The sequence below is a fragment of the Melitaea cinxia genome, chromosome 1 (assembly GCF_905220565.1).
Source record: "Melitaea cinxia chromosome 1, ilMelCinx1.1, whole genome shotgun sequence".
Classification (NCBI taxonomy): Eukaryota; Metazoa; Arthropoda; class Insecta; order Lepidoptera; family Nymphalidae; genus Melitaea; species Melitaea cinxia.
The window spans coordinates 1,683,701-1,702,473 of NC_059394.1; the positions used below are offsets into that span (position 1 = coordinate 1,683,701).

The following is an 18,773-nucleotide window of genomic DNA, read 5'->3' on the forward strand; positions in this document are numbered from 1 at the left end:
TAGAGATGCGCGGCGGCCCGTGGTCGACTGCTTGGCGTTTTCCTCAATCACGGCTAGAAGAGCTCTCTCGCACCCTCCGTTAAGCGACTAGACTAGACCAATGTTAATTTTATTGGTCATTTACGTTACTGTGACGTAACTAATTAATGTCATAATAATATAATGTTTTTAAAGCATCATTTCGGTTTACGTTCATTAACACCGTATTATTATTATTAAACGATAGTAATTAATTTTAACAATGTCACTAGATTAAAAATATATATGAAATTTTGTAACAGAACGTTTTACGTTTTTTCTTTTATGAGTGATTATAAGTAAATACATGAATTGATCTATTATTACCTAAAGTGCCAAACTCTGACCAAAACTTCAGACATCTGGATAAACTTTAATTTAATCCAATAAAACTTGGGAGTTGAAAAAAAAATAAACATTGAAAGACAAGAGTTTTCACTCCCATCTCACATCCTAGTTTGATTAACTACGGTAACCGCTTACTATCAGGACCATAAGCTTGTTTTCCGACCTAGTCGTTTAAAAAAACATTGTAATATGAATTGTGTGTCGGTGATCCGGTGATCTGGAGACTGTACATGAATACATACGCCCTGATCACGAGATACACGTACATAGGCAACGCTAACATTATTTTTTCTTGTGTGGCGATTGAACCCGCGACCCCTAGCGCATCAGTCATTTCCTGTGACCACTGCACCAACACGTCATCGCATATGTGAAAAATGTCAATATCTGTTCTTGTTTTGCATACCACGGTTGAATTTGAAACACGCGACGTCATTTCCGAGTTATTTCTCTCGCTCCAACGAACAATTCTAAAACAATGTCAACACAAACAGAGGCTGTGTAACAAACTCAGGCTGTATATCATAACCGTACGATGATTGTATTTATAGGTATAGGAGATAAGCCGCGTGATTTATCCTGCTATATCTATACATATGTACGTACAAATAAATAAAATTGGAGTGTCTGTTTGTGATATTAAAATAACCGCTTTTTACTTAATGTATATGGGGATACACGGTACATATACCAAAATAACATTTTTACAATTTTCGTCTGTCCGTCTGTCTGTTTGTTCCGACTAATCTCTGAAACGGCTGGACCGATTTTGAAGGGACTTTCACTTTCAGATAGCCTGATGTAATAAGGCGTAACTTAGGCTACTTTTATTTTAGAAATTGATTTACTTTGTAACTCTGCGAATCGAACAATATTGTTTTAAATCCACGCGGACGAAGTCGCGGGCATAGCTAGTATATATATATATATATATATATATATGTCGCAGAGTATGAATACGGAACGTCAAGTGTTTGACTTGGGTGTATTCAGATAATGTCAGTTGTCAATTATTAGCTGTTAGAGTAGTGAGGTGATCGACGCGCCACCTAGCACATCGTTCGATAGTCACCTACCCTCATTTATTATATTACTCGAATTGTTCTGACGTGTATAAAACGAACGGTTTCACCTCAGCTAAGGCAGTCTTGGCTCTGGCTTGGCACAATACACTTGTTGTATCCTGCTAGTAGCTTAACCTAGACTCATTCAATAATTAATTTGTGCAAACGAATTAATTGTTATCTATTACGATTAATTTGGCTAGGCGGGACGTATAACTCGAGCAGTGAAGGTGAGCGTTGATGCGCATCTCAAAGGAGGCCTCCTTAAACCTACACCTGGGTCGTAAGTCCTAGGCACTGCTCTGAGTTACTCCCTCTGCCACACGATGGATTCGGCACCCGCACGGTGAACCGTGAAACCATCGAATACTAAGAAGTTAGTCTTCGCCCCCTTAACTAATAACTATCCCGCCTTCCGTGCCGCGTTATCTTTCTGTTAAGTGAATCCTGTGTTATAATAATTTGGTGATATCATTGAATTGTGTTTATTTGTTGAGTCCAACATTACCTACTGAAGCCCACAGTAAACTGAGTACTCTGAGACGATGAGAAAGAGAAATATACCTTCAAGCCGAAAAGTATACCTTTTTCTTCTTAATATCCGACATATATATATATATATATATATATATATATATATATATATATATATATATATATATAATTACTGCTATGATTCTATGACAATTCTAGGAAAAATGAAATTAGTTGGATAGATTATAAAGTAACATCATAATTCGCAGATGTATGTTATCTTAAATGTATTCTTTCTGACTTCGTTCGCGTGGAATTTAACAAAATAATTATAGTTCAGTTCGCAGAGTTATAAAATAAAAATAAATATAAATCTCAAATAAAAGTAGTCTAAGTTACTCCTTATTACATCAGCTATCTATCAGTGAAAGTCCCGTCAAAATCGGTCCAGCCGTTTCAGAGGTTAGCCGGAACAAACAGACAGACAGATAGATAGACAAAAATTATAAAAAATGTTATTTTGGTATATGTAACGTATACGTACATGTGAATGTAGTTAAAAGCGGTTATTTTAATATTACAAACAGACACTCCAATTTTATTTATTTGTATAGATTAAGTAAACATTTAATTACTATTATATATCACGTGGTACTTGTCTTGCACATGCCGGAGCCCCAAGGACGTTGGATATGCCATCGGCGAAGTATACACAGATATCTACTCGTCCAACCCAATTGTCCACTCCTTAAGCAGAGATAGTTACGCTGGCGCGCGAATACCAATGACTAAACGAGGGTCCAAAAAACCTCGAAAAGCCTTGGAAAACCTTGTTGGACCAAAGGTACGGAATCGTGAAAAGTCGCATCATTACTATCCGCGAAGCACAGGACGAGGTCATCATTATCCACAGCAGATCCGAGAGCCACCAGATTTACTACAAATAGCATACCCAACTAAGAGCCCGTGGATGTTGTTAATTAATAATAACAAAAATAATTGTGTTTGCTCGCAAACGAAAAAAAAACCAACTTCAATTACATCGAAGAGTAGTACAACGTAGATCGACGAAAAAATAGTCAAGTAACTACGCGTTATCAAAGATTACTCAAAAAGTAGTTATCAGATTTCGATAAAATTTATATGTGACCACATGATAAACATCAGCTTTCGATTAAATTAAAAATTATCAAAATCGGTACACCCAGTAAAAAGTTATTACGGATTTTCGAGAGTTTCCCTCGATTTCTCTGGAATCCCATCATCAGATCCTGATTTCCTTATCACGATACCAAACTAGGGATATCCCCTTTCCAACAAAAAAAGAATTATCAAAATCGGTACATCCAGTAGAAAATTATGCGGTATAATACAACGTAGGTCGACGAAAAAAGCGTCAAGTAAAAACGCATTATTAGATATAACTCGAAAAGTGGTTGTTAGATCTCAAATAAATTTAAATGGGACCAATTGGCACACACCACCTTTCGATTAAAACAAAATTTGTCGAAATCGGTCTACCTGGTCAAAAGTTCTGATGTAACATACATACAAAAAAAAAAAAAAAATACAGTCGAATTGAGAACCTCCTCCTTTTTTGGAAGTCGGTTAAAAAGTAATTAATTGTTGATTAACTAATGTACCTTTTAATCATTTGTAAATGTTATATTGCTTTTTTTCGATATTGACGATTTGGTAACATCAATTTTCTCTTATGAGTTCATTTTTTTTTTTTGTTTCTAAAACACGAAAACTCCTAAAATGAAATAATTTCCAACACAAATTCAGTAGCAACCAAAATCATTGCATACAAAAGGAATCTCTTCAGCTTTATAATATTAGTTTATAAATACGTACAATATAATAAAAAAAATTAAATGCCTCAAGTTACTTTACATGTATTTTATTTCATCACAGTCATCACAGCAGCCTTTCGCAGTCCACTACTGGACATAGGCCTCCACAACTCATGTGTTTTGCCCATAGTCACCACGCTGGGCAGGCGGGCTGGTGACCGCAGGGCTGGCTTTGTCGCGCCGAAGACGCTGCTGTCCGTCTTCGACCTGTGTATTTCAAAGCCAGGAGTTGGATGGTTATCCCGCCATCGGTCGGCTTTTTAAGTCTGTAGGTGGTAGTGGAACTGTGTTATCCCTTAGTCGCCTCTTACGACACCCACGGGAAGAGAGGGGATGGCTATATTTTTTGATGCCGTAACTACAAAACATGTATTTTATTTAATGTCCGTAAATACAGCAATTTTAAACATTACGATTTTTTCAAATCTTCAGTTTTTCGTCTAGTTTAATATATCGCATTTACTGGCCGACTGAGTACGCCCCCAACCTTACAGAAGATCACGGCTGAATAATACTGTCTAAGTTTTAAGCAGTATTGTGTTCCTGTTGGTGAGCACGGTGACCAGAGCTCCTGGGGGGATTGCGGATTGGGTCGACAACGCGCTTGTGATGCTTCTGGTGTTGCAGGTGTCTCTATAAGCTACGGTAATCGCTTACCATCAGGTGAGTCGTACGCTTGTTTGCCGATCTAGCGACATAAAAAAAAACATCAGATGAGCCGACGTACGCTTCTTTACCGACCTAGTTATTAAAAAAAATTCAGCGATTTTGCTTTAATAAAAAAAAAATCACCACTTTAGAACAACACTATTATCACTGGGCTTTTTCTATTAAGCAAAACATGCAAATTTTTTAACTGTCTCGATTTTCGTTTACAAGACTTAAAATAGAATGAAAAACACACAAAAAACGCGAATTACGTGATCCGAAAGACTAAAGTTAAAAGAAAAACCTTAACCGGTAGGAAAATGCACACTTAAAATGGGCTGCTAGTGAAACTTATGCAGTGTTTAAAATAATCAATTTATAATATGATGTATGAAAACTCCCAAATAATCCAAGTTTCGTATTTCAAATTCTGCTGCAGAACCAATTGATGAATACTGAAACAGGAGCATGCTAAATTAGGCTGCAGACTCTTCTCAATAATAGATAAAGCCCAAGAGTAAAATATCATCAAAAAAGTCAAGTGTTGATTAACATGACATATTAATATGAAAGTTACGATTTAATCAGAAAAGGATCCAAGAAGCATATCTACTAAAAAATTAAAGTTGTACTCTTCGCTACGCCGTAGCACATAAAAATAAAGTACAGTCTTGCTTTTAGCTTACAAAATTTGCAATACATTTGAAGGAAATAATAAAAAGGCATAATACAAGACTATACCGATTAATATATATTTTTTTGATTTTTCAAAATATGTTTAAACTCCTGTGAGTCATAGGGTAATATTTGATAGCTTATAATAATCATAAAATAGGCTATATAATGTACAAAATAGTCATCGTAGTTTTACTTCTTATAGAACCCTCTCTAGTTTGAATTAACTTTTTTTATATTACTACTATAATTTTAAAATTATTGGATTGTGCCATATTTTACTTGAAATTTAATTACCTTGTATTATTAAATATATATTAGATATAATATATTTTACTGTGTAATTGGCGCATATAAAAGTTGATAGATTTTTTTTACCCTTTAGCTCCATATCTAGGGAGTCTATCTCATCAGATACTCGTATCTCTATTCATAGGTAGTATATAGTAATAAAAACATACAGCCCGAGCGCTGAGCTGCGTCGAATTGTTGTTACTCGTTGGAAAATGCTATCGAGAAAATTTACAGATGCGTGGATCGGGGATGTTTTCACTTTTTAACTCTGGATTAAACTCTGATATTAAATCGACTCCAAAACAGTTTTTATATTATTTTTCCATTATAAAACATTGCCGCAGGTTGCCGTGAACTGCCTTCTGCTCCGGTGGTTGTGAGTTCGATTCCCGCTTCTAGTCTGGGTGTATGTAAATGTATATTTCTTTATATATACATTATTTATAAGTACAATTATCTAAAAATGTAGCTATATCAGTCAGCTGTTACATATACCATAGCGTATATCTTAGTATTGTATTCCTGTTGGTGAGTAAGGTGACCAGAGCTCCTGGAGTGATTGGGGATTGGGTCGGCAACGCGCTTGCGATGCTTCTGGTGTTGCAGGCGTCAATAAGCTACGGTAATCGCTTCCCATCAGGTGAGCCGTACGGTTGTTTGCCGACCTAGTGACGTAAAAAAAAAAACTGTTCATTCGTTTCTGTTTTAATTTTCCTTTAAATACTTTTACATAAATTTAATACATTAATATTATGCAGGAACATTTTTAATTAGCTTTAAATTAATAATTCTAAAGAACCGTCTCTGGGAAAACGGTTTGGTGGGAAACGGTACGAAGGCGAATAACTCCTATTACGATTCTATTTTCACCTAGTACGAGGATATTTTCAATTTTACTAATTTTTAAAATTACTAAAATTGACCAATTTTAAATGTATAAACGCTTAAGACACAACCCAGTACAATTTACAGATGATATAATATGTTTTTTGTAGAGACAATAGGTGGTACAGTAAATAGTTTTAATGAATGGGTGTTAAGGTACAAACAAATATTCCCACTTCCCGGGACTGTTGGACAAAAACAAGAGAGCATATAAATGGCATGCATTATCTAAGTAATGTGAATAGTATGATGATGAACTACAAATGGTACTTTTATGTGAATATGTTATAGTGTAAGTGTTGTATTATGTTGTTTATTTTTATAACATAGGTGTAATAAATAAGATAAATTCGACATAAACAAAGCAGGTACGTATTTCTAATTTAATAACGTATGTTTTGATTATGTATATTGAGCTGGAACACAGCAGAATAACAAAATCTGGAGCGACTCGACTGGGGAAACACCTCTATCTCATAGAAGATCACAGCAGGTAGAGATCTCCTGGGCATGGTCGGGAATAGGGTTGGCAACGCACTTGCGATACTTCTTGTGTTACAGGCGTCTTTAGTCTACGGTACCCGCTTACCATCAGGTGGACTGTACGCTGTTTGCCAACCTAGTCGTATATAAAAAAGGTCTGTCAATAGATCGTAAGACCTTAAAAAATCTAAAGATATCAAATAAAAGCCTGTAAGTTATACCTTCTTTTCCTAGCTAGTAAATAACATAATGATTTAAGGAAAACTTTAGTATTATAACATGTTTTGGTTACACGACAATCTGGAGCAACCCTGAGACACGTAATTAAACTCTAAGGAAAGTGAATAGCAGCGACTCCAACAAATTGCTGAGGTCGTTAGTTGAACAGATGCCGCGGAACTTATGTCTCCATAATTACGTGAGTATGAAAAGGGAGCGAGGATATATTGATTAGTATTAATGGGAGTTTAAATGCGAACAATAAGGGATGATTATAAGTAACACGAGTGTGGGGTTTGGAAAGGTGACTTGTTGTTTGGTAAGTAATCAAAGCGCTATCGATATGACAGGAATATGCAAGGATAATTAGCATTGTATTGCTTATTTTTAACGTTGAAATAAATGGATAAATAATTATATAAACTAGAGGTCGCCCAGTGGTCGGAATTCGATCATAATAAAATTATAAGTTTGAACATATACATATATATATTAGTTATTAGCTATTACGTTCGACATTCAATATAGTCACATTCAATATGTCTATAATCTATTCTCAATTTGATTGACGTGTGTGTCTCAAATATATAATAGTAGTGTGTGTAATATTATATTATTAATTTAATGTATTTTTGTATAATATTATAAAAATGTCATCATTCTGAACTCTTTCTCTATAGGTACAAATTATGAGTGTGCGAAATTTCATACTCCCCCGTCCGCGCAATCTTCGTAAAAAGGGATACAAAGTTTTTCCTTCACGTATTAATATATAGATGTATATGTGTAAGTATGTAATTTAATATAGGTATGGCTGTATGTATGAATGTCTGTGTGCATGTATGAGTGTGAGTGTATATAGTATGTATACATAAAAAAAGAAAAAAAAAACGTCAGCGTCGAACCACATCCTAGCTTTATTATGCAGTCACATGACTGTCGATTTGTAGTTAGAATAATAAATCGGCTGTGGTATTATAATGCGTGATCTTCAACAAAAGGCATGGGCATTTAGAGCCCGTGGATGTTAATTAAAAAAAAAAAATAGAAAAAAGGCATTGAACTGAATAAACTTTTTGTTTCAATTATTTATGATAATATTTAACTATTAGCTGGACCGACGGTTTACGTATGATTGCCGGTGGTAGCTGGATGAGGATTGCGGAAAACCGGGATGTTTGGTACGAACTTGGGGCGCCCTATGTTCAACAGGGAACTGCGATAGGCTGAAGTGTGAGTGTGTATTAGAATAAATTCTCTTTTGATAACTATCGTCAGCAAATATTTTCGTAAAAAACAATGACAAACGCCTAGTAGAAAAATAAAGCAAAGTTACATTTACTATACATTGCTATTATATAAGCTGAATCTTTTAGATATACGGATATGAGATATATAACCCATTACCCAATATTTCCTTCGCACTTCTCACGTACATCCGTAGAAATATTTGGTTATAAATTCTAAGCATACTGTACATTCGTTGACAACATGCCTCTAAATCATGTTATAATGACTTGACAGACACGTAGTATTTCCAGTGTTAATAAAAATAAATAACTTATTGAATAACCTATTGGTGAGCATAACAGGATCAAAAATATCTTATTCTTAATCTGGACCAGCCTGACTTGGAGACTACAGCTTTATAATACTGTCGCTTAGTGTTATGTTCCTGTGTTGAGTATGTTAGCAAAAGCTACAGAAGGTCAACAGAACAAATAATCCAGAACGGGGAACAGACGATAGTAATCGCTAACCATCAAGCAAACCGAATCCATGTTTCCCACTTTATTTGCATAAAAATAAAACTGATAACAGTGCTATAAGAACTAGAATGAAAACATTTCATTGATATTGCAACATTTATTTTCATACACCAATTCTCTAAACTTAAATAAATATTCGCCAAAACGCTTTAAGTGTTCGATATATTCTACCATTTCAAGTAATTTACCAATTCAACCAACATATATCGAAAACATCAAATACCTAAGAACTATTTATTCCAGAAAAAAAAATCATGACATTTAGTACTGAAATATCGAAACACGATACAACAAAAAACAAGCCTGAAAAACCTCGATACACTTTTATTAAAATTCGCGTACGTGTGTAATAAAATTCTTCAGCGTGACATGTAAGAAATAGCTGATACTAAATTTTACACAGCTTTAAATTGAACCACGCAGGCACTTCGAGCTCAATATATCATGTCTAACCGCGCTCCACCCGACGCGTACCTACATCACGCCTCTTTCCCTCAGACAATGGCTTCGATGATACACTATTATATTTTAAAATACGTACCATTAATTTCAAATAGCTGCCGTTATGAAAAGGGTTAAAATTTAAATAGAACGTTCCACTTAACAATAAATTTCAGTGGATTTTGTAACCACATATAATATACTTAAAATATTAAATACGTGGTAAAGATACTTAAATCTTACGTAATATATTATCTGTCAAATTCGAGTGGCCTTTTTTTCTGTCATTTACTTTCTACCACCCAAGAACATATTACTATCGTACAAGTATTCTACAGCTTGGTTCTTCTCAATAGATGAGCTACGTTTATCATCATCAAAACTTTGTTCACAAGGTTGAAGTACATAGTGTAAGTTCCACTATATAAACGACCATGGGACCATGAAATCGCCCCTAACTGGGCCTTGAGAACTTTACACCCGAAGCTTATCCCTGAAGCTTGTGTCTGCTGCTCTCAATCACTGGTCACTATCTGCTAAGTTACACAACCGCCGATGATTTATAGTAAGGGAGTACTTACGATTCTACTGTTTTAAAATAACGATGTTTACGAACTTTGATTTGTAAACACCTATCCACCTTAATCCACTGTTATTTACATATTTATTTTTGTTTTGCTACTTTTTTTATCTAATATATAAAATTCTTGTGTCGCGGTGTTTGTAGTTAGACTCCTCCGGAACGGTTTGATCGATTCTCATGAAATTTTGTGTACCTATTGGGTAGGTCTGAGAATCGAACAACATCTATTTTTCATCTCCCTAAATGTTAAAGGTAGTCCACCACTATTTTTTTTTTACTTTTTAGATAAATTATTTATTTTTTATTTTTTAATGATACAAAATTAAAAAATACATACGACCCAAAATTTTCAACCCTCTACAATCAACCCCTATTTTTAAATAGCGTTTAGCGGCAAGACAACGTTTGCCAAGTCAGCTAGTAACAATATATAAGAGCCGTAGAAATAGTAACATAAATACGACATATTCGTAAGCCTGTAGTAAACTAAGTCAGAGCTATAAAAGGAATACGCTCGGTAAACGGGAAACAGAGTTAACCAACTATAACTGAAAGAGGCCTGTATTCTCCAAAGTTTTCATTGCGCTTTGTCGTTACTAAACTTTGTCGTAACAGTTTAAAGCGACTGTTTAAAAATATAAGTTTTAATGAAAGTTTTAAGTTTTTAGTTCGACTCCGTTATTATAACTTGAATCGACTTCTGCAAATCTGTGTAGAAATATTTTGACAAACGTTTCAAATAAATTTGTTCAGTTGTCTTTAAAAAAAATATTTCGTAACAAAATAAGTTTGATTTAAAATGTTGTCGTACTTTCTCTACGCAACGAGCGACACACTCAATCTTTTTATATTGGTGTCACAAATTAATCGATAGTAAAAAATAAAAAATAAAAAACTGACAAAAGGAAAAAATGAACTGAAGTAATTTATCTACTTAATAGCTTAACTTAAAATAATCTATATAAATAAAAATGAATGTTGCTAAGCACATAACTCGGGAATGACACGACCGATTCGGTTAATATATCTTAATATATATAAATCTCGTGTCACAATGTTTGTCCTCAATGGACTCCTAAACCACTTAACCGATTATAATAAAATTCGCACACCATGTGCAGTTCGATCCAACTTGAAAGATAGGCTATATTTTATTTTGATATATTAATTATTATATTTAAGAAAAAAATAAAGAAGGCGGTACAAAGTTCGCCAGGTCAGCTAGTTTTTTTATAGAAAATTTTTATACTAAAAAAATATATTTTTACTGTTAACTTTTGTCAGAACAATCTTCAAGTCAGTCTGTCCGGGCTACTCCGGGCAGCTAGTCTACGAATAGAGTAAAATAGTAATTATTATATCGGCTATTGATCAACAAATTTTTGTTTCATATTTTTAGTTGAATTGGAACATCAGGTTCTGTGATTACAAAAACTCAAGAAACAGGACTTGAAAAAGCGCATTATTGACAAAAAACAACTAAACGACTGAAACATCAGACACACTCAGGGCCTATTTAATGGTTGTAAATATACTTATATGAGATATAACGCAATCCAACAAATAAAAATTTATAATGCCTTATCTGTGCCAAAATGTGAATCCAGAAGTGGTAGATAGTTACAAGTTAAGGAGAAAACTGTCCTACGGAGTTGTGCAAGCCTGCTGATAAAATCTATTTAATGTATATTTATAATTGTTGCTAATGATGATTTCCATTTAAATCTTCAATATTATATCTACACTCAAACCCCATTTTTTTGTGTCTTTGAATAAGCGTCTCGTCTCATCTTCATCATATCGGCCATTTTTGACGCGAACTTATGGAGGCCTATGTCCAGTAGCGGACTGCAATAGGCTGAAGTGATGAATAAGCGTCTAGCACAGCGCCCTCTACGCTTTTTTTTACTGTATTTTTCGTACGTATCTGTAACAGATTGAATCATTCTAATTACAATAAAATATGTTTTTAAATATACGCCAAGCAATATATTATCAGCGACTTATGTGCAAGATAAAATTATCAGCAAGTAGTAAAACAGGCCATATACATATTTAACAAAAAATTTATAGCCAGATAACACACAATCAGGAGCCCGATCAGTTCATCAGAAGACATAAAATAATATCGTAATATCAGCTCTTGAGTACAGCACTTAAAAGTCCCTGAACGTTGAACGATAAACATATATCTAATAGAAAGTAATTTGCAAAGATATGGGGAGTTATCTTGTGGAGAATCGAGCGGCTCGCCTTGTTACCGAGTATTTAGTTCAGTTGCCATTTTTTAGCTTTGTCTTTGATGTTTGACAGAGATTATGGTTCAGAATGACTAGATGCAACATAATGTAAATTTATTTTTTGAATTATTTGACAGCTTCATATCTATAAAAATATAATAAAGCTGAACTACTTCAAATCACTCAAATAGGAATAAATAAATGCCATTTTTAGGGTTCCCTACCTCAAATGGAAAAAACGGAACCCTATAGGGGTTCACTTTGTTGACCGTCAGTCTGTCAACATCCTTTTTTTTATGTCACTAGGTCGGCAAACAAGCGTACGGTTCACCTGATGGTAAGCGATTACCGTAGTTTATAGACACCTGCAACACCAGAAGCATCGCAAGCGCGTTGCCGACCCAATCCCCAATCCCCCCAGGAGCTCTGGTCACCTTACTCACCAACAGGAACACAATACTGCTTGAAAACAGTATTATTTTGCTGTGATCTTCTGTAAGGTCGAGGTACTACCCCAGTCGGGCTGCTCCATATTTTGAGCAGGAAATTCCTGCTGTGCCCGGCCTCAGTGAAACGCGTTTTTCACCTTTTCACAGGAACGCGTGAAAGTATCAAGCTGATATTTATATCAAATACTCAGGTCTTCTGTCCCTTAGAGTCGTGAAAAAATCAAACTTCTAAGCCGACGCTATCAAAAGAAACAGCCGTTTATGCTGTAAAATTTCGACACTCGCAAGGGAATCAAAACCTGCAGTATAATTCCCCTGAACTCATAACCTTGAAATTTGATACGAAGCAACATCTTAAAGCACAGATAAAGGAAAAATTACAAAAAACATAACTTTTAGTTACATCATATAATAAAAATATTCTTTAAAAATATTTTTAATAATTTTGTTCGTACGGAACACTCGGTGCGCGAGTCCGGCTCGCGCTTGGACTATTTTTTTTTTAATTAGATAGTACGTTTATTACGGAAACAACGCTAACAAACGCTTGTGTAAAACTACCATTGATTCGGAACGTAGATTTTGCTGAGTCTAGAAACTCAACTGTTAGGTGCTGTTATGGTTAACGCTATTTGACGGATAAAAGTTTTTAATTATTATTATTTTGCAAGTTAAACTTAAAATGATGAGATTTATAATAAAATAATGAGAGTAAATTTTTAAGATGCGCGCGCACACCGTCACAAAACACCGACACTCTGAAATTAGTCAACGAAGAAGAAGTCAGCAAAGTAAAATTAGCTAGCCAATGAAGTATAACTTCTTACGTGCGTACATAAGATTAAAGAAAAATAATTGATATTTGAAGTAAAAAAATAAATAAATAATACAATAATAGCTCCAGGAAGTCGTCGGCAACGTGAAGGGTCTGCTAGGCTTCCTCAAGGAGCTAGGCTGGCACGAATACTGCCCACCAGCCGCAAGCACGCAAAAAAGGCGCACCAAGACGTCGAGTTGCGGAAAAGAGCCCGTGAACAACAACATAAATAATACATTGGAAAAAAATAAACGGAAATAAATGTCAAAATAATTATGTTAAGTAACATATGTATAATATCAATTCGCTTTTTTTATTAAACAATTTTTTCAAGTTCACATTCGTGTTTTTTAAAAGAACCGGACCGAACCGGCTGATCAGGATCAGATGAGATTTCCTGATCTGGACTCGATCAGGAAATCTCACCTCATCCTGATCAGGTCCAGACAAATCATCTGCGTTACATACCTTATCCGGTCCAGATCAGGCATGCCCGGTCCGGTCCTTCTAAGGAACACGAAAAAATTTCTACTCGGGTAAATGGAATACACCTCCTGCTAAGTCTAATCGTAACTTATTTGCAGGATAAACTTTCTCCACGACCGGTAAATCTCTCACTCTTCTTTTTTCTTTCGTCTTTCTTTTATCTTACTCTTTTAAAAGTTACATAATACATTAATTAATGATTAAGCGCATTCTAAATTTAGTAATACGAGTATATCCTGCATACAACCGTTACTAACTTAACATATTTGCCTTGTACGGAATATATTTTGTAATTAAAAACTTTATAATTTGTAGAAGTTTAGTCTCATTTCATTTAAAACAAAAAACATTGGCTCAGAAATCTTACAATAACTATTAGTCGTATACCTAATAACATAATAAAGCGTAGTATTCAGAAGGAAGTTTCGAACGAAATCTGTAACGAAAATACAAATACTTTTAAACTGAACACAAACGTAATACTTCTGATTAAAAGATTTTACGTCGAATGTCACAGTGGCTGAATAAAGAGTTAAAATGAATATTGAAATGAATTGTGAATTCGCTCTGTATCGTTAAGCGTAAAATCAAAATCTATTACAATATTATAAATACAAAAGAATGGAAATTGTGTAAATGAATGATTGTGTTTGTGTGTATGTATGCGCATTGTTGACGTTGTTGTGGTTTTCTTTCATTGGTTCTGTTTGTGCTTATTTTTGTTCTGTTTATATTATTTTTACCGATACAAGATCATTTTCTCAGCCTCTAGGTTGCCTGGAATACTTTTCAGCGATAAGGCTGACTTTTGTACCTTAGGATATCAAAGATAAGTCTGCCATCTTCTTTTTCTATGTGTAAGTGTAATGTTATTAGTACTATTTACATGTTTGTCGAGTGGTACGTTTTCACGGACAATTTAGACATAGATATAAGATATAGCATTACAGTAATACTATGGACATAGTCTCAATAGTATCGGGCTAAAAGGAAAACCGATTTTCCTAAGCGGGCAAAGTTGCGGTAGACATCTAGTCTCAAGGAAACAGTCTAAATTGAGAGTTAGGCATTTATGCAAAGTACTTTGTCCCTTTCATTCACCTTCTTCTGGTATTGTAATAATGATGCAAAAAACACGCCTTGAATACAATATAGGGACAAAATGTTTTGCAATGTCTAAAAGGAATAAAAAAATAATACAACCTGTAACTTTAGGAAACAACCTGATAGTGACCGACCTGATAACTGATCCAAATGAACGCTGTTCCGTCATATAAATTATTAATGAACTAGTGGTATGACACGTCAGCAGCTCCAATGATAATATAAGTATTAATAAACGAACTGAACCGTGCGGCTTTATCCGTACGCACGTATCACGCACGGATATAAAAATTCTGTTCAAACAAGTTTGTACATTTATCTAGCTGTATACAAAAACACCTTCATGTAAAGAAGAACATGATCGATTTTCGGCATTTAAAATTTCATTCGGATTTCAAAATATATGTCCTTAAATAAACCCATAAAAATAAATGAAATTATAAATCGAACACAAATACAATGTTAATATAAAAATAAAAAATAAAAATAAACGATCCTTTTTACGGAGGAGCGGAAATTGAAACAGAACAAAGTAAAATAATTAATCTCTCGGACATTTTTCGAGATCCAGTGACCGACAATCTGACAGAACCTCTTTGTTAGCAGTATTGAATTAAATAACTTGATTAATAGGGTCTCTATACAATAAAATAAATCAATACAGTGCCTTTTTGAACTGATATACAAAAAGATCTTTAATGTCAGAGATCATAAGTTGTATGTACATTTATCAAGAGTGTACAAAACCATTTCTTGAATTTTGTTAGTTGTTTGACTACGCGTTCGCAGTCGAAGGTCAAGGTCACTGGCTGTTACGCTAGCAGTCGCTGGTCGCGGGGTCAATTGTTTTCCCATATATGTTTTTAACCCCCTTAATCCCCCCCCCCTTTTAACTAAGGGGTATGAAAAATAGATGTTGTTCGATTCTCAGACCTACCCAATATGCACACAAAATTTCATGAGAATCGGTCAAGCCGGTCGAGGAGTTTAACTACAAACACCGCGACACTAGAATTTTATATATTAGACTAGGTAGCTGTACTGCGCGCGTTGCTACGCTTTTTTTTGGTCGTACCAACTCAGAAACCTTTGTGGGCTCATTCACAACACTTTGCTGAAGATCATGTCATAATCAAAGGCAAAGTTTACGATTCTATAAAGGACATACAGACAAATATTCATTTATATATATATAGAAGTTTTTAATTTATAAAGTTAGGTCAGGTATTTTGAAGATATTGAAGGTTTTCTAACTGACCTTTATTTCTTTGCTGTTCAGTTTATTTTAAAGAATGAAACTAAAAATGTCCATTTCCAATAACGAGATTTAAAAGAACGGAACGCGGTTAGTTTCCAGCGACGATTTAGCGAAAATACATTCCAATTCATTCTTTCAATTTAAGTAACTCGATTTCACTTGTAGGGAGTTATCAGACAAAGGCAATAGCAGATTTTGAAATATTTGAAGCAGTCTTTTTCGTATTACTTGAAATTGATTTTAACTTTCTCTTGGGAATCAAAGTTTTTAGTAACATTTCTAATCTTATTATCCAGAGGAATAGAAAAGAATTATTTCATTTATTCTTGTAATTCTTGTGTTTGTTAACAAACGAAAAAACTGACTTCAATTACATCGACAAGTAATACAACGTAAATAGATTAAAAAAAAAAATTAACAAACGAACCAGTCGTCACTACAATTTTCGAGGGTTCCCCTCGATTTCTCTAGGATTCCATCATCAGATTCTGGTTTCCTTATCATGGTACCACCCTTAGGATATCTCGTTTTCAACAAAAAAAGAATTACCAAAATCGGTTCATAAACGACAAAGTTATCCCCGAACATAACTTCCTTTCTACATAGAAGTAGATTTAGAACTTAAATAATAGACGACATTTTATAATCTACATCTATACAAATAAATAAAATTGGAGTGTCTGTTTGTGATATTAAAATAACCGCTTTTTACTAAATGCATATGGATGTATACACGGCACATATACTAAAATAACATTTTTTTTTTAAGTTTTGTCTGTCTGTCTGTTTGTTCCGGCAAATTTCTGAAACGGTTAGACCGATTTTAATGGGACTTTCACTGGCACATAGCTGATGTAATAAGCAGTAACTTAGGTTACTTTTATTTTAGAAATGTATTTATTTTATAACTCTGCGAACTGAACAAAAACTTTTTTATTAAATTCCACGCGGACGAAGTCGCGGGCACAACTAGTATCAATAAATCATGCATAAATAATTTTTTTTAATGAAAAGTTAACACAAATACAGCGTTTATACAAAATGAATAATGTTTGTCATGAGTTAAATAAGCGACGTTGGAAAACCGCGTTTTCTGTTTATTTTGCTGCCTCGAGAGTTTATTCAAGGGATGAGTCTTCCGTTATGTTGCCTTAATCTAGAGCTGACTACAGTTAAGATTAAGAAAAGGCTGCAGCAATCAAGAGTAACAATAAACACTTAGTAATTAAATTATTATGTTATCATGTACACCTGATAGCGATCGTTACTCATAGTAGGGAATATATCCGCCAACCCGCATTGGAGCAGCGTGGATTAAGCTCTGATTTTTCTCCTACATGGGGAATGAGGCCTATGCCCTGTACTGGGATATTACAGGCTGAAGTGAAGCGTAATTAAATTACATTGGAAAAGACAAGATATTGTTATTTTTAAACATTTATCTCAGTACTTGTATTAATAAAAAAAACATTGACTGACTTTTTATTATGTTTATATTGCAAAATATCGATAAGCTTCATAAGGACAGAACAGAAAAGAGCAATATATATACAACTAATACATTTAGTGCAATGATTTACAAAGAAAAACTAGCTTTAGCCAACAAAACTAATTAGTTTCACAAGATTTTTTTTTTTTAATTATTATACGAGAGTTGAGAGTAAAGTTAAGATGATATTTATTTATAAATCTAGCAAATAATCTACGAAAAATCTACTGATATTGACTCTATGATAACGATGATATGATTTAAAGTTCGAACTAAGGTTCGAACTGTTTTATCAGTATATATAACTACATTGTCGAGATCTCAAAACACTTAACTGATCCTGAGCTCAGAACTACTAAATGTCATATAGCAACGTATCCAAAACTTACATGTCTAAATGAATAATAAGAAAAATTCACTCACCGTTTTATCCAGCAGCCAGCTCGCCGGAAATATCAAAGGCACATACGTTATCATATACACCATAGACGTCCATGACACAATATTGCTCGTAACACCATAGTACTTCACAATTATATCCGATATTATCGTATACTGAGTCCACTGTAGGGAATTCGACGCTGAATACAGTACAAACAACGCGAGCATCACCCATCTCGTCCTGTACACCGTGTATGAATCTTTAACCTCCATTATCAGACCGTCCATCACACTCCCGGAGACGTCATGCTTGACCGCATCCTCGTCGGATAGAAACAGCTTCGTACTGATCGGCTCGGGCGAATTACGAATCCCATTCGGAGTGTTATCAGTCTCAGCTGTCATGTGTAAAACTTTGATATACCCGATAATATAAATTTTATTACCAATGTTATCAACCGCTAAAGTAATATTATTGCAATAAGACACTTGTTTCCTTTTATCTATATTAATAATCACTTTGATATCTTTATTGGTCCCAATTCGTTTTAATCTTAACTTTAACACTGTTTTAAATTATTTAAAACATTATTCATTATCAGTCTTAAATTTTGTGTGAGGAACTTCGAAATCAATATTATCTGTATTAATTATGCTTATTTTCTCGTACGATGCTCCAAGTTCACGGCCACGAATAAACAGCTACTATGATGATTTTTCATGACGATGATAGAGCGAGTATGTCTGTCTCTTTCTCTCTTATAGTTTTTAAAGTGGCACGTGTTCAGTCAC

General features: G+C 34.3%; 1 protein-coding gene across 1 annotated transcript in view; it reads right to left on the minus strand.

The window, feature by feature from the left end:
* LOC123654960 (uncharacterized MFS-type transporter C09D4.1) overlaps nucleotides 1–18,386 on the minus strand; it is a 65,651-nt gene extending 47,265 nt beyond the window's left edge. The window contains exon 1 of the mRNA XM_045590817.1: nucleotides 18,024–18,386. Coding sequence (XP_045446773.1) covers nucleotides 18,024–18,386 — 363 coding nt within the window. The remainder of the gene's footprint in view (nucleotides 1–18,023) is intronic.
* Nucleotides 18,387–18,773: the final 387 nt, after the last annotated feature.